The sequence below is a fragment of the Polyodon spathula genome, chromosome 7 (genome assembly GCF_017654505.1).
Source record: "Polyodon spathula isolate WHYD16114869_AA chromosome 7, ASM1765450v1, whole genome shotgun sequence".
Classification (NCBI taxonomy): Eukaryota; Metazoa; Chordata; class Actinopteri; order Acipenseriformes; family Polyodontidae; genus Polyodon; species Polyodon spathula.
The window spans coordinates 33525723-33544575 of NC_054540.1; the positions used below are offsets into that span (position 1 = coordinate 33525723).

Genomic DNA, 18853 nt, shown 5'->3' on the forward strand with positions numbered 1-18853 from the left:
AACACAGGACAGGGCACTGGTAGCCAAAATAAACAGAAACAAAAACGGACTAAACTTAACAAAACGGTGCACGGACAGACACACTGACAAACATGATGAGTTTTGAACATACAAGTATCGTGCTGGTCCCACCAGCACGCAATAGCAATTGTAATTATCACTCTCCTACTCTCTCTCCCGTTCTCCACTCACCGAACACCCAACTGCGAGTATGTGAAAACGTGCATCTATATATACTGTTGTGCTGGGATTCAATTACTAATTAATTATTCACTTGAATCCCAGCACGTGAATTAATAAAGTGCAATTCCCCGTGCTCACATATTACTACATTTTACTTGCACGTGAAGTGCTGTGCAATCCTCGTGCCTAAATACACATATACATTTTTAAACACTCGTGTTACACAGACCCGTTTATATCCCGTGTACCAATGTCTATACGCCAACATTTAAACACACCACACGCAACACATAAAAAGGTAACAATAATCAGTAACAATGTACAACAGAATAAAAACAAAACATTAAAACAAGCAAGACAGGGTAAGAAAGCATTTTAAAATATACAAGCGAGATTATAAAAATGTGTTTTTGCATCTAATTTTAAAGGCAGCAACAGTGGGAGCTTTGCTTACAGGGCTAGGCCGGTCATTCCATAATGTATAGCTGAATGCTCTACCACCTGTCTTCCTGTCCTCCTGTGATTGGATTGAGCGACTAGGAACATATGGGGTTAAAAAATCATTAAAATAGGGCAAGGCCATCTAAAGCCTTATAGGTTAAAAACAGCACCTTAACATACATGCTAAACTGGACAGGAAGCCAGTGCAAATATGCCAGCATAGGGGTAATGTGTTCATGTCTCTTAGTCCCTGTTAACTCTAGCATCAACAAGTTGCAGATGAGAAATAACATGACTATGAGTACCAGAGAATAGGGCATTACAGTAATCAATCCTTGAAGATACAAAGTCATGCATCAGTTTCTCAGCCTCTGGTAAACTATGGTAGATGTATAGTATAACCATGGGGTGGGGGGACTGCAAAATTACTGTGCAAATTTACCGTGAACTTTTATAAGAGAAGTTAAAGTACCCTCTATACCATCAGGTAATGTGTTATTTCCTAGGTAATGTCACCCTCTTTCATGTCATTAACCAATCAGCTACTTCCCTTTTTCATTGACATGTTTTATAGCCAGTAACTTGCATGACCACAAAAACACTCCCGAGGTGAAATGGCTTTCTTTAAACAAGTGTAGTGCCAGACATCATTCGAGACATGTGTATCTACTCGGAGCACACAAAGGTTACGCAATGGAATTATTTTTTTGCTACAAACAAAACTACACCCTATTGACAGCCCTATGGCAGGTGAATCAGTCTCATGGTGTAAATCCTATTGACAGTGCTATGGCAGGTGAATCAGTCCCATGGTGTACACTCTATTGACAGTGATATGGTAGGTGAATTAGTCCCATGGTGTACGCCCCACAAAACTCACTTCAAGCTTATGATAAACCTCCTATTGTTCCTGTCATTGGTCTGGGTATTTGCCTGGTATATTAGCTTTCAATATATGCTGACTCTACTGAACTAACCATGCATATCATAGAGTGCACCGTCAATGTAATCGTGAAGGTCAATTGATGTGTATATGATATGGCTCAACAGGATATGTGGGATTACTGCTTTTCAAACCAAATACTAAACATTAAGTGCCATTGTCCTCATTTTTGGATCATTTTTAACTGGCATCTCTTTAACTGTATTGCTATGGTAACTTACTCTAATTGTGTTAACTGCAAAAGTTATGTTTAAATGTAATGTATCAAATTACATAAATACGCTTGTGTTTTGATTTTTTCATATAAAAAATGCATGTGGTACTTATTGGGTGACCAAGACGCCAATCAAGCAGAAACCATCAATACAAAGAGGCTCTGATTATCTCAGTCATGTGCAGAACGAGATCTTTAGAAGTGGAATACTGCTTTGTACTGGCTTTGGAAAAATACAAATAGAACAATAGTGCCTACAGGATTTGCAAACCTAGTTTTAAATATATTTTTATGTGATTTAAAAATGCATTGTGGAAAAAAAAAAAAAAAAAAACTCCAAATGAAGTAACTAGTCCCCTGGGAAGCTGTTTAAATAAACCTGCTGATACCACCAGCTGTTCTCTCAACAATAATTAGAAAGAGGCAAACTTAAATACACCAGTAGGCCTGCCTTTAGTTTATACTTCTGGCGCACTTGGGAAACGTTCTCCAAAGGTTGTTTAGCCACAATATTTCAAATTAGTTAATTAGTTTGGTTGTTATAGGTATTCGTAAAAAACATACCCCTAAATGTTATCGACATTTTGAACTACATAATGAGTAGACCAAATATATCAAATTAAGTGCTGTCAAAACCATGTAGGTATAGGGCTTGATTGTATGAGGAATGGACTCATACTGTCAGCGCACTCATTTGAGAATACTATTTAAATATGTTTTGAATCAATTAATAATAAGCAAATCCAAACACCAGCTGTTCTCTCAACAATAATAGAAAGAGGCAAACTTAAATAGTAGGCCTATATATATATATATATATATATATATATATATATATATATATATATATCGTAAAAAACATACCCCTAAATGTTATATATATATACATAATGAGTAGACCAAATATATATATATATATATATATAGTAAAAATAAATAAATGAAACCTTTGTTATTTTAATATATTTTCATGCATTAACAAAAATATGTAACGCTTCTAGACTAGGCCTACTTGTTTTTGTTATGATGCAGAATTAGCTTTTTTATACTGGTACCCTACCAGTACTATCCAGCCATGACAACTTCTTCTTGCGACTTTTTGACCACACGGGTAGTTGAGCAAATTACTCAGGAAAGGGAGAATTCGTGGACACTCCCTCAATGTAAGTGTACACTTATCTCTATTCAACATTAACAGGACCTATTTGTTATTTATCTGAAGAATTTTGTTTTTTGTTTTTTTTGTTTTTTTTTTCATTTTGTGTGGCAATTTTTATTTTTATTTTTATTTGGAATGTCGAATTATGTTTTTTCTCCTCACCACAGTGGGCCTCCACACAGCACAGATATTCTGAGGACGTGTGAGAGCCCTTCAATCTCACAGGCCTAAGGCCAGAATTTCTTTTACACAGAGCAATCCAGAGCAGAGGTGGGCTGGCTGCCGATCCCAGAGAACAGAGACCAGCCCTGCTTTTTATCCACTCTCAATGTGCTCGGTGTCTGGCCAGTAGGGTTTGCTGGTTTCTAATCGTAGGGAATTACCACACCATAATGAAGGTTTTGCATTACATTGTCTACAGTGGGAACTCGGCTAACAACACAGTGCCTCCCTCACTCTCTTATGTTATATATATATTTCTGTTGGTACGTACTTTGTTGAAATATAAGAAGAGTTAAACTTACACAGCAGGCTTATTTATTTCATTTTAAAGTAAAATAAATAACAGAATTCTATTTTTTGTTTGAAATCCCAGAAAACTAGCAACACTTAGCTACCATTATTTAATATTAATACGTTGAGTAAATTAGCGATAATACCTTGTGATAGTTCTAACTGCTAGGCACGCAACTTAGTTTATAGGAAAATTGTGATTGCTGATGAATTGAATAGCTTATTCCTGTCATAAAATGTCTTATAATCTTGTAGCTTTGTAGCATTTTTAATTGTATTTATTTTTTATTGTTATTATTTATTAATTATGGTAACAGAAACATCTAGGGAAACAGGGTTGGAGGTGCATTGCATTTTGAAAAGATTTTGCTAGTAGTAAACTGTCAAAGTAAACTCATTTTAGAACATTCTTCTGTCTTTGTAATATATTGTACTGCATACATCTCCAGTAAATGCTAATTTGGTTTACATTACTAGTGTATTGTATTCATGCATTCTAGTCACACGCAATGACACCTCATTTATCTACGGATTTCATTGTGTACATACAGTGCCTATAGAAAGTCTACACCCCCTTGAAATTTTTTCACATTTTGTTGTGTCAGAGTTTCCTGCGTTTAAATGAGGATTTTTTTTTTTCCACATATCTACACACCATACTCCACACTGTTTAGGGGGAAAAAAGTTTTTATTTAGAAAAAAATTAGATATTAAAAATACAAAACTGAAAGATCATAATTGGATAAGTCTCCACCCCCCTGAGTTAATACTTGGTGGAAGCACCTTTGGCAGAAATTACAGCTGTGAGTCTGTTGGGATAGGTCTCTACCAACTTTACACATTTAGATTTGGCAATATTTGGCCATTCTTCTTTACAAAACTGTTCAAGCTCTGTTAAGTTCCTTGGGGAACGTTGATGGGTAGCAAACTTCAAGTCATGAAATTTTTGATTGAATTTAGCTCAGGGCTCTGACTGGGCCACTCAAGGACATTTACTTTTTTGTTCCTTTGCCACTCCAATGTAGCTTTGGCTGTGTGCTTTGGGTCGTTGTCATGCTGAAAGGTGAACTTCAGTCCCAGTTTCAGCTTTCTTGCAGAGGGCAGCAGGTTTTCCTCAATGACTTCTTTGTACTTTGCTCCATTCATTTTCCCTTCTATCCTGACAAGTGCCCCAATCCCTGCCAATGAGAAACATCCCCATAACATAATGCTGTCACCACCATGCTTCACAGTAGGGAAGGTGTTCTTTGGGTGATGTGCTATGTTGGGTTTGTGCCAAACATAACACTTTACATTTAGGCCTAAAAGTTCCATTTTAATTTTGTCAGACCAAAAAACTTTTTGCCAAATTGCCACAGAATGTTTTTTTTTTTTTTTTTTTTTTTTTTTTTGCATACTTCAAACGGGATTCAAGATGGGTAGTGGCAGAGTATGGGGAGGAGAAGAGATGTAGTCCAGAATGGAGCTGCAGGACTTCATTCCCCAGAATTCCATGGGGTTAACGGAAGCCAGAGTTGAATCACCATTTTAAAGTGAAGCACCTGAGGCTGATTAAGCCATGGATAAAGGTAGGGGAAACACAGAGCTGAAGGAGGAAAAGTCACGTGTAAAGCAGACCTGTGTGGTTAAAAAAAAGGTACTGTGAGAACCTTAGAAATTCTTTTACTTGTAAACTGTGTGAGAAACAAGTGGGGTTTGATGGGTAAACAGCTTAGCTGTCTGGTGTTAGTTAGTTCATTACATGTGGAAGTCAGATCTGATATACATACAGCAAGAGCGCTTGAAATGTAAGGTGTCCGATGTTACAATTCGCCCCATGACCAGTTGTAACAGGGAGTGGGGTCAGATGTAACATTCTGTGAACAATAATAATAATAATAATAATAATAATAATAATAATATTATTATTATTATTATTATTATTATTATTATTATTATTATTGAAAAATAGAAAATTTCATATAAGGCTATGACAAAGGGTGGCTTGAGTGGCATGGTAGGTGATGTCAGCATCCAGATATGAATAGGTATTGAATTTAGTATGATGTAGTAGAAGTAGTGGTAATTATTGTAGAGGTGGGGCAGCCACATCCAGACAATGGGCAACATGGACTGAGGAGAGGGATGGGATTGTACTTTAAAATGTGAGTGACTGTGGGAGAGTGCTGTATGTGGAACGGACCAATGGTGTGGGGCATGGGTGGAGTTACAGTTATACAAATGGGCACTGCACTGCTGGCTGGTTGTTGTCTGATAAGCCGTCAAAAGAAGATCTAGAAACCATTTATCCTGAGAGAGAGCACTGAAAGAGCATTGAAAGTATAGTAAAAGTAGCAGTTGTAACTGCTTTGACTGCATGCTGTTTCCTGTGTTTCATTTGATCCCGCTGAGAACCTGTGGAAGTTCAAACACTCTATTATTATTATTTATTATTATTATTATTATTATTATTATTATTATTATTATTATTATTATTATTATTATTATACTATCCAAATTTCTGACCCCTGAGGACCTGGTCTCTGTCTTAAACTTGAACAGTCCTGGTCTCTGTCTTGGACTCGGACAGTCCTGGTCTCGGTCTTGGACTCGGACAGTCCTGGTCTTGGTCTTGGACTCGGACAGTCCTCGTCTCGGTCTTGACAAAAACTCAGATATGGTGGACTCAACACTGGTTCTCATCCTTCCAGGCCATTTTTTATTTTTGCTTGGAAAAAGTAAGAAAGTAAAAATCCTGCCACAAAAAACCCTTCACGATGGCTGAAAAAGCTTTGCTAATCAGGACCACTTGGCGGAAAAAGAGGTGTCAGTATAGAAGTATAGAAATTTGACCCCAAAAAAGCGAAAACTGATGAAAAACTGAAAATGATAATCAATTGAATTATTGTTTTTTTAGTGCCCCCATCAGGGCAGTTTTATCTTGGACCAGTTTTCACCCACCCTCTCTGTTTTTGATTCACTAATAATTTTATACTGCTGTCCTAACCACATGAGTTTTTAAAATTATTATTTTTTGCTACTACTACTACTACTACTACTAATAATAATAATAATAATAATAATAATAATAATAATAATAATAATAATAAAATAATAATAATAATAATAATTAAGCATATTACTTGTCCTAATTGCGCTACTGATTACAAGATAACTGTTTAAATATTTGAACAGGAGTGATGCATTTACATATGTTGAAAGTAACCTGAGATCCGAGGTAAGACTATAAATACTTTCCTTTCTGTTCAACTGAGGTTAGAAAAGAAAAAGCACCCGAGTTTGAAATTGTGCTCCACATTTTCTTTGGATTTAAATGGTTACTCCGTGGACTCGCAAATGTGTTTTTAACTATTTATCTGGATGCTTACACATTGTCTTTATTATTATTATTATTATTATTATTATTATTATTATTATTATTATTATTATTATTATTATTATTATTAGTAGTAGTAGTAGTAGTAGTAGTAGTAGTAGTATTATGATGCCAAGGTTATTTGTGTGTCTGTGTATATGTGTTTGATGAACGAAACAGAAGGTCAGGTTATTAGCTGAAGTTCCTGGCTTGCCAAAAACCTGTCCAAGTAAGGATGGAATTAGCAACCAGAGCCGTTAGCAAATTAAGCCACTGTACAACGAGGAGCAGATTGTACACAGTAACGACTCAGCCTCATCCTTTTATCAGCCACTCGGCTCAGAACCTTCAACACAACATGGAAGACAATTCCAGAGCCAGCGGTAAGTGGGTCATTCTTTACAAACACTCAATCAACTGTATTGGGGAAGTGGCACGGGAGAGGGTTAAACAGATATGTTGCCGCAATTATGACTCAAGTGAGGGTGATAATTTTATTTTCGCACTTGTTGTATTGGATAATAGCCATTTCACTTAATATAGGTTTCGCCAGTACTTTTTAAAAATATAGTATTTTCGGCATCGACGCTTAGGCTTTATGAATTTGTACACGTGTTGCGGTGTTGTGTTGGACGCCGCTAGTGGGTTTTAAGTTAGAATTGAGACTTAATGAAAGCATATGCTATTGCCACATAATCGCAAATGTGAGCAGGCTTGTTGATTCTTTGTTCCACGAGTGCTACCTATAGTTTATGGTGCACAGGTACAAAAGCCAAAACAAGTACAAACTTTAAAAATGAACGTGCTGAATAGTGTCCCTGTCCTAATGTCACGGTTTGGTTGATTCAAATGCTCAGATGATACTCGGGTTAATATGTATCTAATATATGTATTATATGTATATAATATGTATATATTCTGTTCTCGTATTGAAATCAGGTATGAATATAACCTAGGAAAACATACAAGTTTAAAAATGTCCACAGTGATGGCTTATGAAATGTAACTGTCGATTTAACAACGTAATGCAAAGTATCTGTTGTTTTAAAAGTGTGTATACATTGAGATCCGCAATATTACCTGCGCATCAATTCCTGGGCTCCAAACGCTAAGAAGTCAATTAACAATCAAGATGGAACAATGTATTGCAATTATTTAATTAAATGACAACCTGTATATCATTATTATTATTATTATTAGTAGTAGTAGTAGTCGTAGTAGTAATAGTAGATAGTCGTAGTACTGTAATTATTATTATTATTATTATTATTATTATTATTATTATTATTATTATTATTATTATTATGATTTTTAGTGATGTAATCACAAAACATTACCACCATATACACAGGAACATAAACAACTGTTACATGTAAAGCAAGAAACAACTAAGGTGCATTTAGAGGCTCTTAAATTAATCTCCTGAGTTTTTCACTTGAAGCTTTTTATATTAATATTTCGACTTCTTAAAAAAAAAAAAAAATAATTATATTGGTATAATCTTGGAATGAAAAAAAATGGAAAATGAAAAAAAAAAATGATGTAGAATTTATACAATTCTAAACAATAAGTCGCTTGGGAGATCTCAGAGCAGCTCCGAAATAGGAGTTTAAAAGCACACCTCGCGAGCTTTTCAGGAGCAATACCAGGCGTAAATGGAATTTTATGGCAGTGGCCTCATACTTGCTATGATCAGGATTGTGCATCACCGAGGGAAATGGACGGAGCTGTCCGCAGTACTGTGGTGCTGAACCGGGGAAACCTCCAGTTGACGGCTTAAATTTCAAACTGTCAATAATATCATTATTATTATTTTCTTGACAAATTGATTAAATGACTAAACTGATTCATTTTCTCCAAAATATTTGTTCTTTTGCTAGAGAAATGTAATTGTATTTATTTTATTTTTAAAACTATTTACTTTATGCAAATAATATGCATAGGCCTACAGTGCTCCAGATAATGTTTTGGGTCATCGAGTAATATATTCTCCAGTTTAGACACTGAGTAAAATGTATTTTGGATGAGTAATGTTATTTGAACTACTGTACAAAAACGTGTGTTTACAATAAAAACAACATATTCTTATTTGCTTTTTTGGCAACAAGCAATATGACTGTGAATCAAATCAACACAGAATCAGAACTACTTTTTAAATTCCAGAGCTGCAGATGGAATATACTTAAAAAAGGCTTATATGCACATACTATATATTTCCAATATTTATTTTTAAAACTGCAACAATACTGCACAAATGCAAATAAAGAAAAGAAAATATTACATTGCTATAGTAATATATGAATGTGTATGTGTGCATTGTGTAATTCGTTCCTGTCTATGTCCATATTGTCTCTCAGACCCCCCAATAGACACCGCGCAAGTGGAGTATCGAGAAGCGGTGGTCGTGGCTGAGAGCGAATCCTCTTCAATACACAGTGAACAGTTCAGTACAGTACCGCTACCACAAAACCTCTCTCAGGGCAACTTCAACACAACTGAGTGTTCTTTAAATGTGTCAGAATACTTTGAGGACCACCGCAGAGCAGTAAGTAACCCAACTCGGTGATAACGGGAACCAATTCACAAATGTGCACTTCACACTTTCTATGTTGCTTATTCAGCCATCATAGCAAAATACGATTTACTCAACTGTGTGGTTTGAGGGAGCACTTTGATTGGCTAGCAATATTTTGAAGGGATAGATTAATCTCTGAAGACCACCGGTTGCAGCCTCATCACACATTTAATTTAACGCAACACTCCGCACTAAGTATAATTGTTATAATGTATTACAAATAAATTAATTTTAAAACAATGCTTCCCTACTGATGTCGAATGTATTTATAAGTCTTGATATGCTGGCACAGCATACCAATTGTTTCCTGGTTTTCAGAAATGTTTACAGTGGCTTGCAAAAGTATTGACCCCCCTTGGCATTTTTCCTATTTTGTTGCCTTACAACCTGGAATTAAAATGTATTTTTTGGGGGTTTGTATCATTTGATTTACACAACATGCCTACCACTTTGAAGATTCAAAATATTTTTTATTGTGAAACAAACAAGAAATAAGACAAAAAAACAGAAAACCTGAGCGTGCATAAGTATTTACCCCCCCAAAGTCAATACTTTGTAGAGCCACCTTTTGCAGCAATTACAGCTGCAAGTCTCTTGGGGTATGTATCTATAAGCTTGGCACATCTAGCCACTGGGATTTTTGCCCATTCTGCAAGGCAAAACTGCTCCAGCTCCTTCAAGTTGGATGGGTTCCGCTGGTGTACAGCAATCTTTAGTCATACCACAGATTCTCAATTGGATTGAGGTCTGGGCTTTGACTAGGCCATTCCAAGACATTTAAATGTTTCCCCTTAAACCACTCGAGTGTTGCTTTAGCAGTATGCTTAGGGTCATTGTCCTGCTGGAAGGTGAACCTCCGTCCCAGTCTCAAATCTCTGGAAGACTGAAAAAGGTTTCCCTCAAGAATTTCCCTGTATTTAGCGCCATCCATCATTCCTTCAATTCTGACCAGTTTCCCAGTCCCTGCCGATGAAAAACATCCCCACAGCATGATGCTGCCACCACCATGCTTCACTGTGGGGATGGTGTTCTCAGGGTGATGAGAGGTGTTGGGTTTGCGCCAGACATAGCGTTTTCCTTGATGGACAAAAAGCTCAATTTTAGTCTCATCTGACCAGAGTACCTTCTTCCATATGTTTGGGGAGTCTCCCACATACCTTTTGGCGAACACCAAACGTGTTTGCTAATTTTTTTCTTTAAGCAATGGCTTTTTTCTGGCCACTCTTCCGTAAAGCCCAGCTCTGTGTTGTGTACAGCTTAAAGTGGTCCTATGGACAGATACTCCAATCTCTGCTGTGGAGATTTGCAGCTCCTTCAGAGTTATCTTTGGTCTCTTTGTTGCCTCTCTGATTAATGCCCTCCTTGCCTGGTCCGTGAGTTTTGGTGGGTGGCCCTCTCTTGCCAGGTTTGTTGTAGTGCCATATTCTTTCCATTTTTTAATAATGGTTTTAATGGTGCTCCGTGGGATGTTCAAAGTTTCGAATATTTTTTTATAACCCAACCCTGATATGTACTTCTCCACAACTTTGTCTCTGACCTGTTTGGAGAGCTCCTTGATCTTCATGGTGCCACTTGCTTGGTGGTGCCCCTTGCTTAGTGGTGTTGTAGACTGTGGGGCCTTTCAGAACAGGTGTATATATACTCATGAGATCATGTGACAGATCATGTGACACTTAGATTGCACACAGGTGGACTTTATTTAACTAATTATGTGACTACTGAAGGTAATTGGTTGCACCAGATCTCATTTAGAGGCTTAATAGCAAAGGAGGTGAATACATATGCATGCACCACTTTTCCATTATTTATTTTTTAGAATTTTTTTAAACAAGTTATTTTTTTCATTTCCCTTCACCAATTTGGACTATTTTGTGTATGTCCATTACATGAAATCCAAATAAAATCCATTTTAATTCCAGGTTGCAAGGCAACAAAATAGGAAAAATGCCAAGGGGGGTCAATATTTTCGCAAGCCACTGTACATATGAATACTATGTATAAAGTAGAATTAACACAGCGGCTCCGAGGAGTTGGGCACAGGACAAGGAGCGCTTTTAGCCTGGAAGAGCGTGTTGAGTGATTGCGAGTCAGAGCACCATTCAAACCACTGCGTTATAATATACATACTTTTATATTGTGGAGGATTCACTTGTAGTGTAAACATTATTCTGAATGAAAGAGAATGGGACTTCATTTAAAATGATCAATCCCTCATGATCTGTGCTCATGTAATGGGCAGTGTTGTGTGATACACTGTCGTTATGAATCCTGTCCTGACCCCTGTAGGTGAAAAATCCGAATGCAGACAAACCCGGCTGTATGATACGCAAGAAAGATTGAAAGTAAATGATAACACCGTGTAACAAAATTTTATTTTTTTTTGTTCCTGGGTAGTAAGTGTTATTTCCTAATTGCTTATGCCTCAAAAATATTGAAAATGGCTATTATTCCCCACAAACTTTGCTTTTGTGACCAGGACAGTGATATTTTGAAATTTACCTATTTTCCAGAACATTCCAGATAGATTCAGTGCTGAGTAAACTTGAAGTAAATTCTAGAACTTTCTAGAACTTTCCAGTAATATAAATAGTAGTATAAGTACAGGGGCCTTAAGCCCACCAGTTCAGTTTAGTTCCAGCTAAGTGGATACATATCTGCATTTTTTTGAGATGGCATCAAGAGGCTGCAAGCATCCGTCAGACGCATTTTGCTATGTCTGCGGCCAATTTATCAAGACAAGAGCGAAAAAGTACTCCGTGGAAGCATCTGCTAAGATGTGTGAGGCCTACAAGGCATATTTTGGTATGCCTGTCGGGATCAAGACAAACCCTGGGCACCTCATTTCACCTGCGAGCACTGCAAAAAACTCTGGAAGGTAAGATGGACAATTGTTGCTTGGAATTTTATGTTATAAAATTTGTTAAAATTTTTAAAATTGTAAAAGTTTTTAAAATGTTTTACAATTTTCAATGTTATTGAAAAAATATATCATATATGAAAAATGTTGCGAGAATCTCTTACACATTAGTCATGGGTGAAATAAATGTATTTTTGTAGGATAGTACAGAGGGGAAAAGAGAGCCATGAAGTTCGCTATCCCAAGAATTTGGTGGGAACCCACTGACCACTCAAGCAAATGCTACTTATGCATGGTGGACTCCTCCAAATGTCGGACTGGCAAGAATGCACCTGTTATCACGTATCTGGACCTTCCTTCATCCATCGCCCTGGTGCCACACTGCCATGAGCTCCCCGTACCCACTCCTCCGGAGAGAGAGCAGCCTTCTTTAGAAGAGAGCAGCAAGTCAGAGAGCGAGGAAGACGTTGTATATCCAGATGACAATTTCAGAGGTGGAGCTGAGGAGAGAAACCCATACTACCCCAACCAAAAAGACCTCAACGACTTGATTAGAGATCTTGGTCTCACCAAGTCCAATGCTGAGCTTTTGACGTCTAGGCTCAAGCAGTGGAACTTGTTGGATGAAAGTGTGCAAGTCGCAGATCAGAGGAAGCATCACCAACCTTTTTCCAGCTTCTTCACCGTCAAGATGGGCTCTGCTTCTGCCACAATGTGACCAGTCTGTTCGAGGCTATCGGAATCGCCTGTAACCAGAATGAGTGGCGCCTCTTCATTGACAGCTGATCCAGGAGCCTCAAAGCCGTGCTGCTCCATAATGGTAACAAGTACCCGTCTCTTCCCCTGGCTCACTCGGTGCACCTCAAAGAGGATTACAACAGCATCAAGACCTTGCTGGACACCTTGAAGTATGATGAGTACGGCTGGGAGGTCATAAGAGACTTCAAAATGGTGGCATTCCTGATGGGTCTCCAAGGCGGTTTTACCAAGTTTCCCTGCTATCTTTGCCTTTGCGACAGCAGGGACACCAAGGCGCACTACCACAGGCGGGACTGGCCACAGCGGACCGAGTTCTCTGTGGGGAGGAACAACGTCAAGTGGGAGCCACTGGTGGACCCCTGGAAGGTGCTGATGCCACCACTGCACATCAAATAGGGCCTTATGAAACAATATGTCAGACCTCTAGTTAAGGAGTCGGCAGCCTTCAAGTACCTTCAAGACTTCTTCCCTAAGCTGTCTGAGGCAAAGGTCAAAGCCAGAGTCTTCGTCGGACCACAGACAAAAAAGATCTTGGAGTGCAATGAATTCCCCAAGAAGCTCACTAGTAAGGAGAAAGTGGCTTGGAACAGCTTTGTCGCAATGGTTCGGGACTTCCTGGGCAATCACAAGGCCAAAAACTATGTGGAGCTGGTTGAGACTGGGTGAAGAACTACGGCACAATGGGCTGTAGGATGTCCCTCAAAGTCCATATCCTTGATGCTTATCTTGATAAATTCAAGGAGAACATGGGAGCGTACTCGGAGGAGCAAGGCGAGCGCTTCCACTAGGATATACTGGACTTTGAACGCCATTACCAAGGACAGTATAACGAGAACAAAATGGGAGACTACATTTGGGGGCTGATTCGTGAAAGTGATTTACAGTATAATCGTAAATCTAGAAAAACTGCTCACTTCTAAATCTTTTGTAGTCATTTTTGTATTACTTTATTATAAATACATTACACCTAATTTGGATTCATATGTTGTTTTTTTCTGACTTTATGTGAACGAAAAGACACAAATTCGCCCGTTTTCTCATTGGAAATAGGTAGGTTTCAAAATATCACTGTCCTGGTCACAAAAGCAGTTTGTGGGGAATAATAGCCATTTTCTATACTTTTGAGACATAAGCAATTAGGAAATAACACTTACTACCCAGGAACAAAAATTGTGTTACATAGTGTAATATATTCATTCTCTACACCTGCTTCAAATACCAGTTTCTCCAGCCCTAGCAACAAAAGGTGCAGTATCAGGGTCTCATTATTTATAAAATAACTACTTTCGGAGTCGCCCATTGAGAAAATAAAACCAAACAATAAAATAATATTTCTTGATTTTAGATTTTTTTAAAAAAGTTGCATAAACCAATTACAGCAGGTGTGAATAACAAGAGATAATCACACCACTTTTTGGGGTGTGATTAGTTCATGTTAATCACATCTCCTGTCTCGTTTTTGTGCTCAAGACTCACCCCTCCCCATTCAAGTGAAAAGCCTATAATGAGCAACCTGTTCAGAATAACAGGTCCCTCGTGGTACCCAGCTGCGCTCATCAGTTCAGGAACAACGCCCAAACCAGGTCCAATTGCACACAGCTCAACTGGGAGAGTACCCTAAAGCTAGCATCATATTTTTACTTCTTACACGCAGTGGACCAGTGTTGCTTTAAGGAGAGAATGCTGGAGCCAATAAAACCACCTGTAAGTTATTTACTAAATGACAAAAGTAAAGTGTTAATTTTTGTATTTATTTTATTTTATTGTTTGCATTTTTGGAGTGCTACCTTATAATATACCTTTCTTTTAAGTCAATATCATAACAGTGTAACTTTTAACTTATGTAATAGTTATCAATGATAAATATACACTTAAAGTATGTGGTGAATATTTGGGTAATACACATCCTTGGTATAGAAAGAAGGGTTTATTTTTTCATAATGGAGTGCCTAGATCAGTCTATTGACAGTAAGAGACTCCTAAACACCAGTCAGCCAGTAGGCCTGGAGAAAGAATAAAACATGTAGGCATATATTTTATTGGCCTTTGATTTAATGAAAGTTCAGCTTGGTAGTTACATAATGTTCTGTACAGCTACTGGCAGCTGCCTTAGTGTCTGCAAAACCTAGTGGTGTTAACATGTTTTGTTGAATTCTAGCAGTAATGGATAGGTCTACGTTTTTTGTTTGCAACTCAGATCATCAACTTGATCAAAAACACCTTCAGAATAAGCATGCAGAGTTTTGTAAATAAATACCACAAGGTGATTTTTGTTTTGAAAAATGTTTTTATTGCAATCAAAAAATTAACATTAGAAGAAAAGTGTTGTCATTTATAGCTACATTTTTAGGTTCTGTGTTTCATTACTTAAAAAAAAAAAGTGAGACGTGTCTTTTTTTGTATTTATTTTTCACAAACGATAACACTTTCCTACGTTATTTCTAGGTTCTTAATAATTTCATTGAAGGGAACCAGCCAAACACCAAGAACGGGTTGTACTTTAGAGATGGGAAGAGGAAAGTGGACTATGTTTTAGCATACAACTACAGGACACATGTCTCTATAAAGAGCGCCTTGGTTTCCCAGGGACTGGCGGTGATTTCGAATGGCAGCACTGTAAATCCAGAAGGGAAGGCCCAGGTGCAAACCTTACAGTCTTCACAACACGAGCTTGCCGTGGAAGTAGCTCCCCAGGACTTGCTGGAAGATGATAGGAGATGTCGTAGGGAGGCGTTTGAGCGTAACTTGATGGAGGCTGGGCTCGAGATCGAAAAGGATGAGGAGGTAAGATTAAGATCTTGTGCCTTGCATGATGATGATGATACCCAATTACAACACTTTTATAACCCTAGCATGGAAAAAAAAAACAAACAAAAAAAAAACACCAAAAAAACTTGTTGACTTGTTGAAGCAGTTTCATTATTATACTTTAGCATAAAATGAATTGAACATGACTGTGGAGCACTACCATTTTAACATGCCTTCATCCATATCTTACTGTACTGAGCAACAATATTATCTTTCTATATTAAAACTGGGCAGCAAATGTGGAACACCTCATATATCAGCCAAGTTTATGCAGATGAGCAGTGTTTCATATAACTGATTAATGATGACAGCAAACGGTAATATATACAAGCTGCATCTCCCATCACTATCTGGCCACTTTATCAGGACTTGTCTGACTGATTGGATTTGGCATAGTTGTACCATCAAGTAACCCAGATGGCAATGGCTACTTTGAAAACAATAATGTGCCCATCCACCGTGCCACAACTGTGCGTGAAAGCAGGTGTGGAAATAAGACTCCTGCTGCATAGTAGGTTTTGCTATAAGCCACAGTATACAAGTAACAAGCTCAAGTGAATCTTAGGCAACTCATAGCAAAACCAGGAATGGATTAAACTGCTATGCAATGGGAATCTTATTTCCATTCCTGGAATAGTTTGAGGAGCATGACAGATACTTCAGTCACCTGATCTCAATCCAATTGAACATGTCTGGAATGAACTTGTACAATGCATTTTTCATCATGATCCTCTACCTACCCCTTTTCACCAATTGCTTGAAATTCTAATGAATGAATGGATTAACATCCCTTGAGATATTTTCCAGCGCCTTACATTGGAGTCTGAAGATTATGACCAGGGCAAACAGTATGTAACAAGCTCAGGTGTGTCTTATTAAACTGATAGTCAAACCAGTAATAGATCAAACTGCTATACAATGGGAAGTCTCATTTACATCCTGTACTGGGTGCTCATGTGGCCAGCAATCCCCTCCCCCTGGATACATACCCTCAGCTACACTTGGCATGGAATGGCTCATTGCAGGACTGCAATGGGAAGTTATATAAGGTAGTATAAGTAAACACAGTATAATTGGAACATGACATTTAAACAAATCGGCTTTTAGGCTCGTTAATGGGTCTTAAGGCTTAATTGCCTGGGAGAGGTGACACACGTGTGATCAAATAACATCCAGTGATCTTTGTTTTTCTGGTTTCTGTGCATGGTCCTGAAGGATTTCCGGGCCCATTTAAAGCCGTGTTGTCCTGCAAACATTTTCAGTTTCAGATCTGATTGACAGCAAAGACCAACCAAATGTCATTTTAACCCTGTAAAAGCTGCCTATTTTCAATATGAGAAAAGCTACTTTATGTAACTAGATTCCCTTTATTGTACAAACACAATATTTTTTTGGCAACACATAATGTACAGCGTATGATAAATTGTGGCTTGTATCTTGTTATGCAGAAACAGGCATTACAGGGTTAATTTCTTTTTTTATGTGTTACTGTTAATGGTGTTTGCAATCACCCTGAGTATTTCTGGGTTCTTTTGCTCCAATATTGCCTCTGGATCCTTTGAGCATGACTGTAGTATCCTAGTTGCCAGGACTTGCATCCTTTCCCATTCCATTCTAATAATGTGGAAATGTATATTCTCAGTTCTTTCAACCCCCCCCCCCCCCCCCCCCCCCCCCCCCCCCGTGTATGTTAGGCCTATTATGTGGTTATCTTTCCTAATCTATTTACTTTTTGCTGTGAGAGGCTATCTCCGGGAGACGAGATGCTTCAGCTTCTCTTCAGCCCCGCTCCGGCAGTCGAACCTGGGGCAAGCCCATTTCCTCTTCCCTTCTCCCAACTCTCCTTCTCACCCTTGGTTTTCCCTTCTGTCGCTTTGAACTGAACTCCCGATCGCAGTTTAGTCAGGCTATTTATAGTTTAAAAACTGCTAATTAAAAAGATCCAAGAGTGTGAATGTTACTTTTTTTTGTTTTTGGAACAAAAATAAAGCTTTGATTACATGGTGCTTTATCCATGGTTAATTCACGGAAAGGTACATTATTTCCTTCATTATATATGCATTATAGATATTACAGGGGTTATTTTATTTTGCATTTTAGTCAGATGTGTGTTGTTATGTGTCATGCAGCACCCCCACCCCCTCCCCCGTTTATAACGCTGTTTGGTTATAATGCTCATATTGAGTGTGTCCCTACCCGCTTTATATATATATATTATATATATATATATATATATATATATATATATAATATATATATATATATATATAATATATAGATAGATAATATATATTTATATAATATATATATATATATACAATATTTTCAAATGATTTGTAGCAAAAGTTTACTAAAAATTGGTTGAAGAAAAAAAGCAAAAAAGTTGTTTTTCAACACTAAAAATTGGTTGAAGAAAAAAAGCAAAAAAAAATTTTTCAACACAAAATTGTTCCAGTTCATTAAAATTCTGAGGACTTCTCTTTGTTTTCCAAAGAGTGGCTTTTTCCTTGGCCTGCAACCATTGAGGCCTTCACCATGCAATACTCGACCAATGATTGAAATGGAAACCCCAGTCCCACTTGCAGCCAGTTCACTTTGTATGTCTTTGGCAGTCAATCTGAGATTATTATTATAATCTGTTATTAACCTTCCTCAGAATTCTTTTACTTGTTCTTGGTGAAAAAATGTTCTTTCTTCCAGACTGAGGGAGCATTGTGACAGTATCATGAGTCTTGTACTTTTTGATAATAGAAACAATAGTTGAAATTGGGATACTCAAATGCTTGGATATCTTCTTGTTTCCTTCTCCAGCATTATGATAATAAATAATTTTCTTCCTAATGTCTTCAGATAGCTGTTTACTTTTTCCCATATTGACTTATTGGTAATGACAGCAATCATCCTATGCCTAACCCTTTTATACTCTCTAAGAATCTTCACATACAATCCAGCATTTTCTAGGCTTTTCTAGAATTAGGTTCTGCATTTTCATATGAAAGTTCTAGCACCTTGTAGACAATAATATCATAGCACCAAAGGGTATGAA

At 37.5% G+C, this 18853-nt stretch overlaps 1 protein-coding gene across 1 annotated transcript in view; it reads left to right on the top strand.

Annotated features, from left to right (window-relative positions):
* Positions 1 to 7043: 7043 nt before the first annotated feature.
* Positions 7044 to 18853, top strand: part of LOC121318572 (anoctamin-2-like) — a 91893-nt gene continuing 80083 nt past the window's right edge. Inside the window, exons 1-3 of the mRNA XM_041255389.1 lie at positions 7044 to 7191; positions 9166 to 9353; positions 15445 to 15783. Of these exons, the coding sequence (XP_041111323.1) occupies positions 7044 to 7191; positions 9166 to 9353; positions 15445 to 15783 (675 nt within the window). The remainder of the gene's footprint in view (positions 7192 to 9165; positions 9354 to 15444; positions 15784 to 18853) is intronic.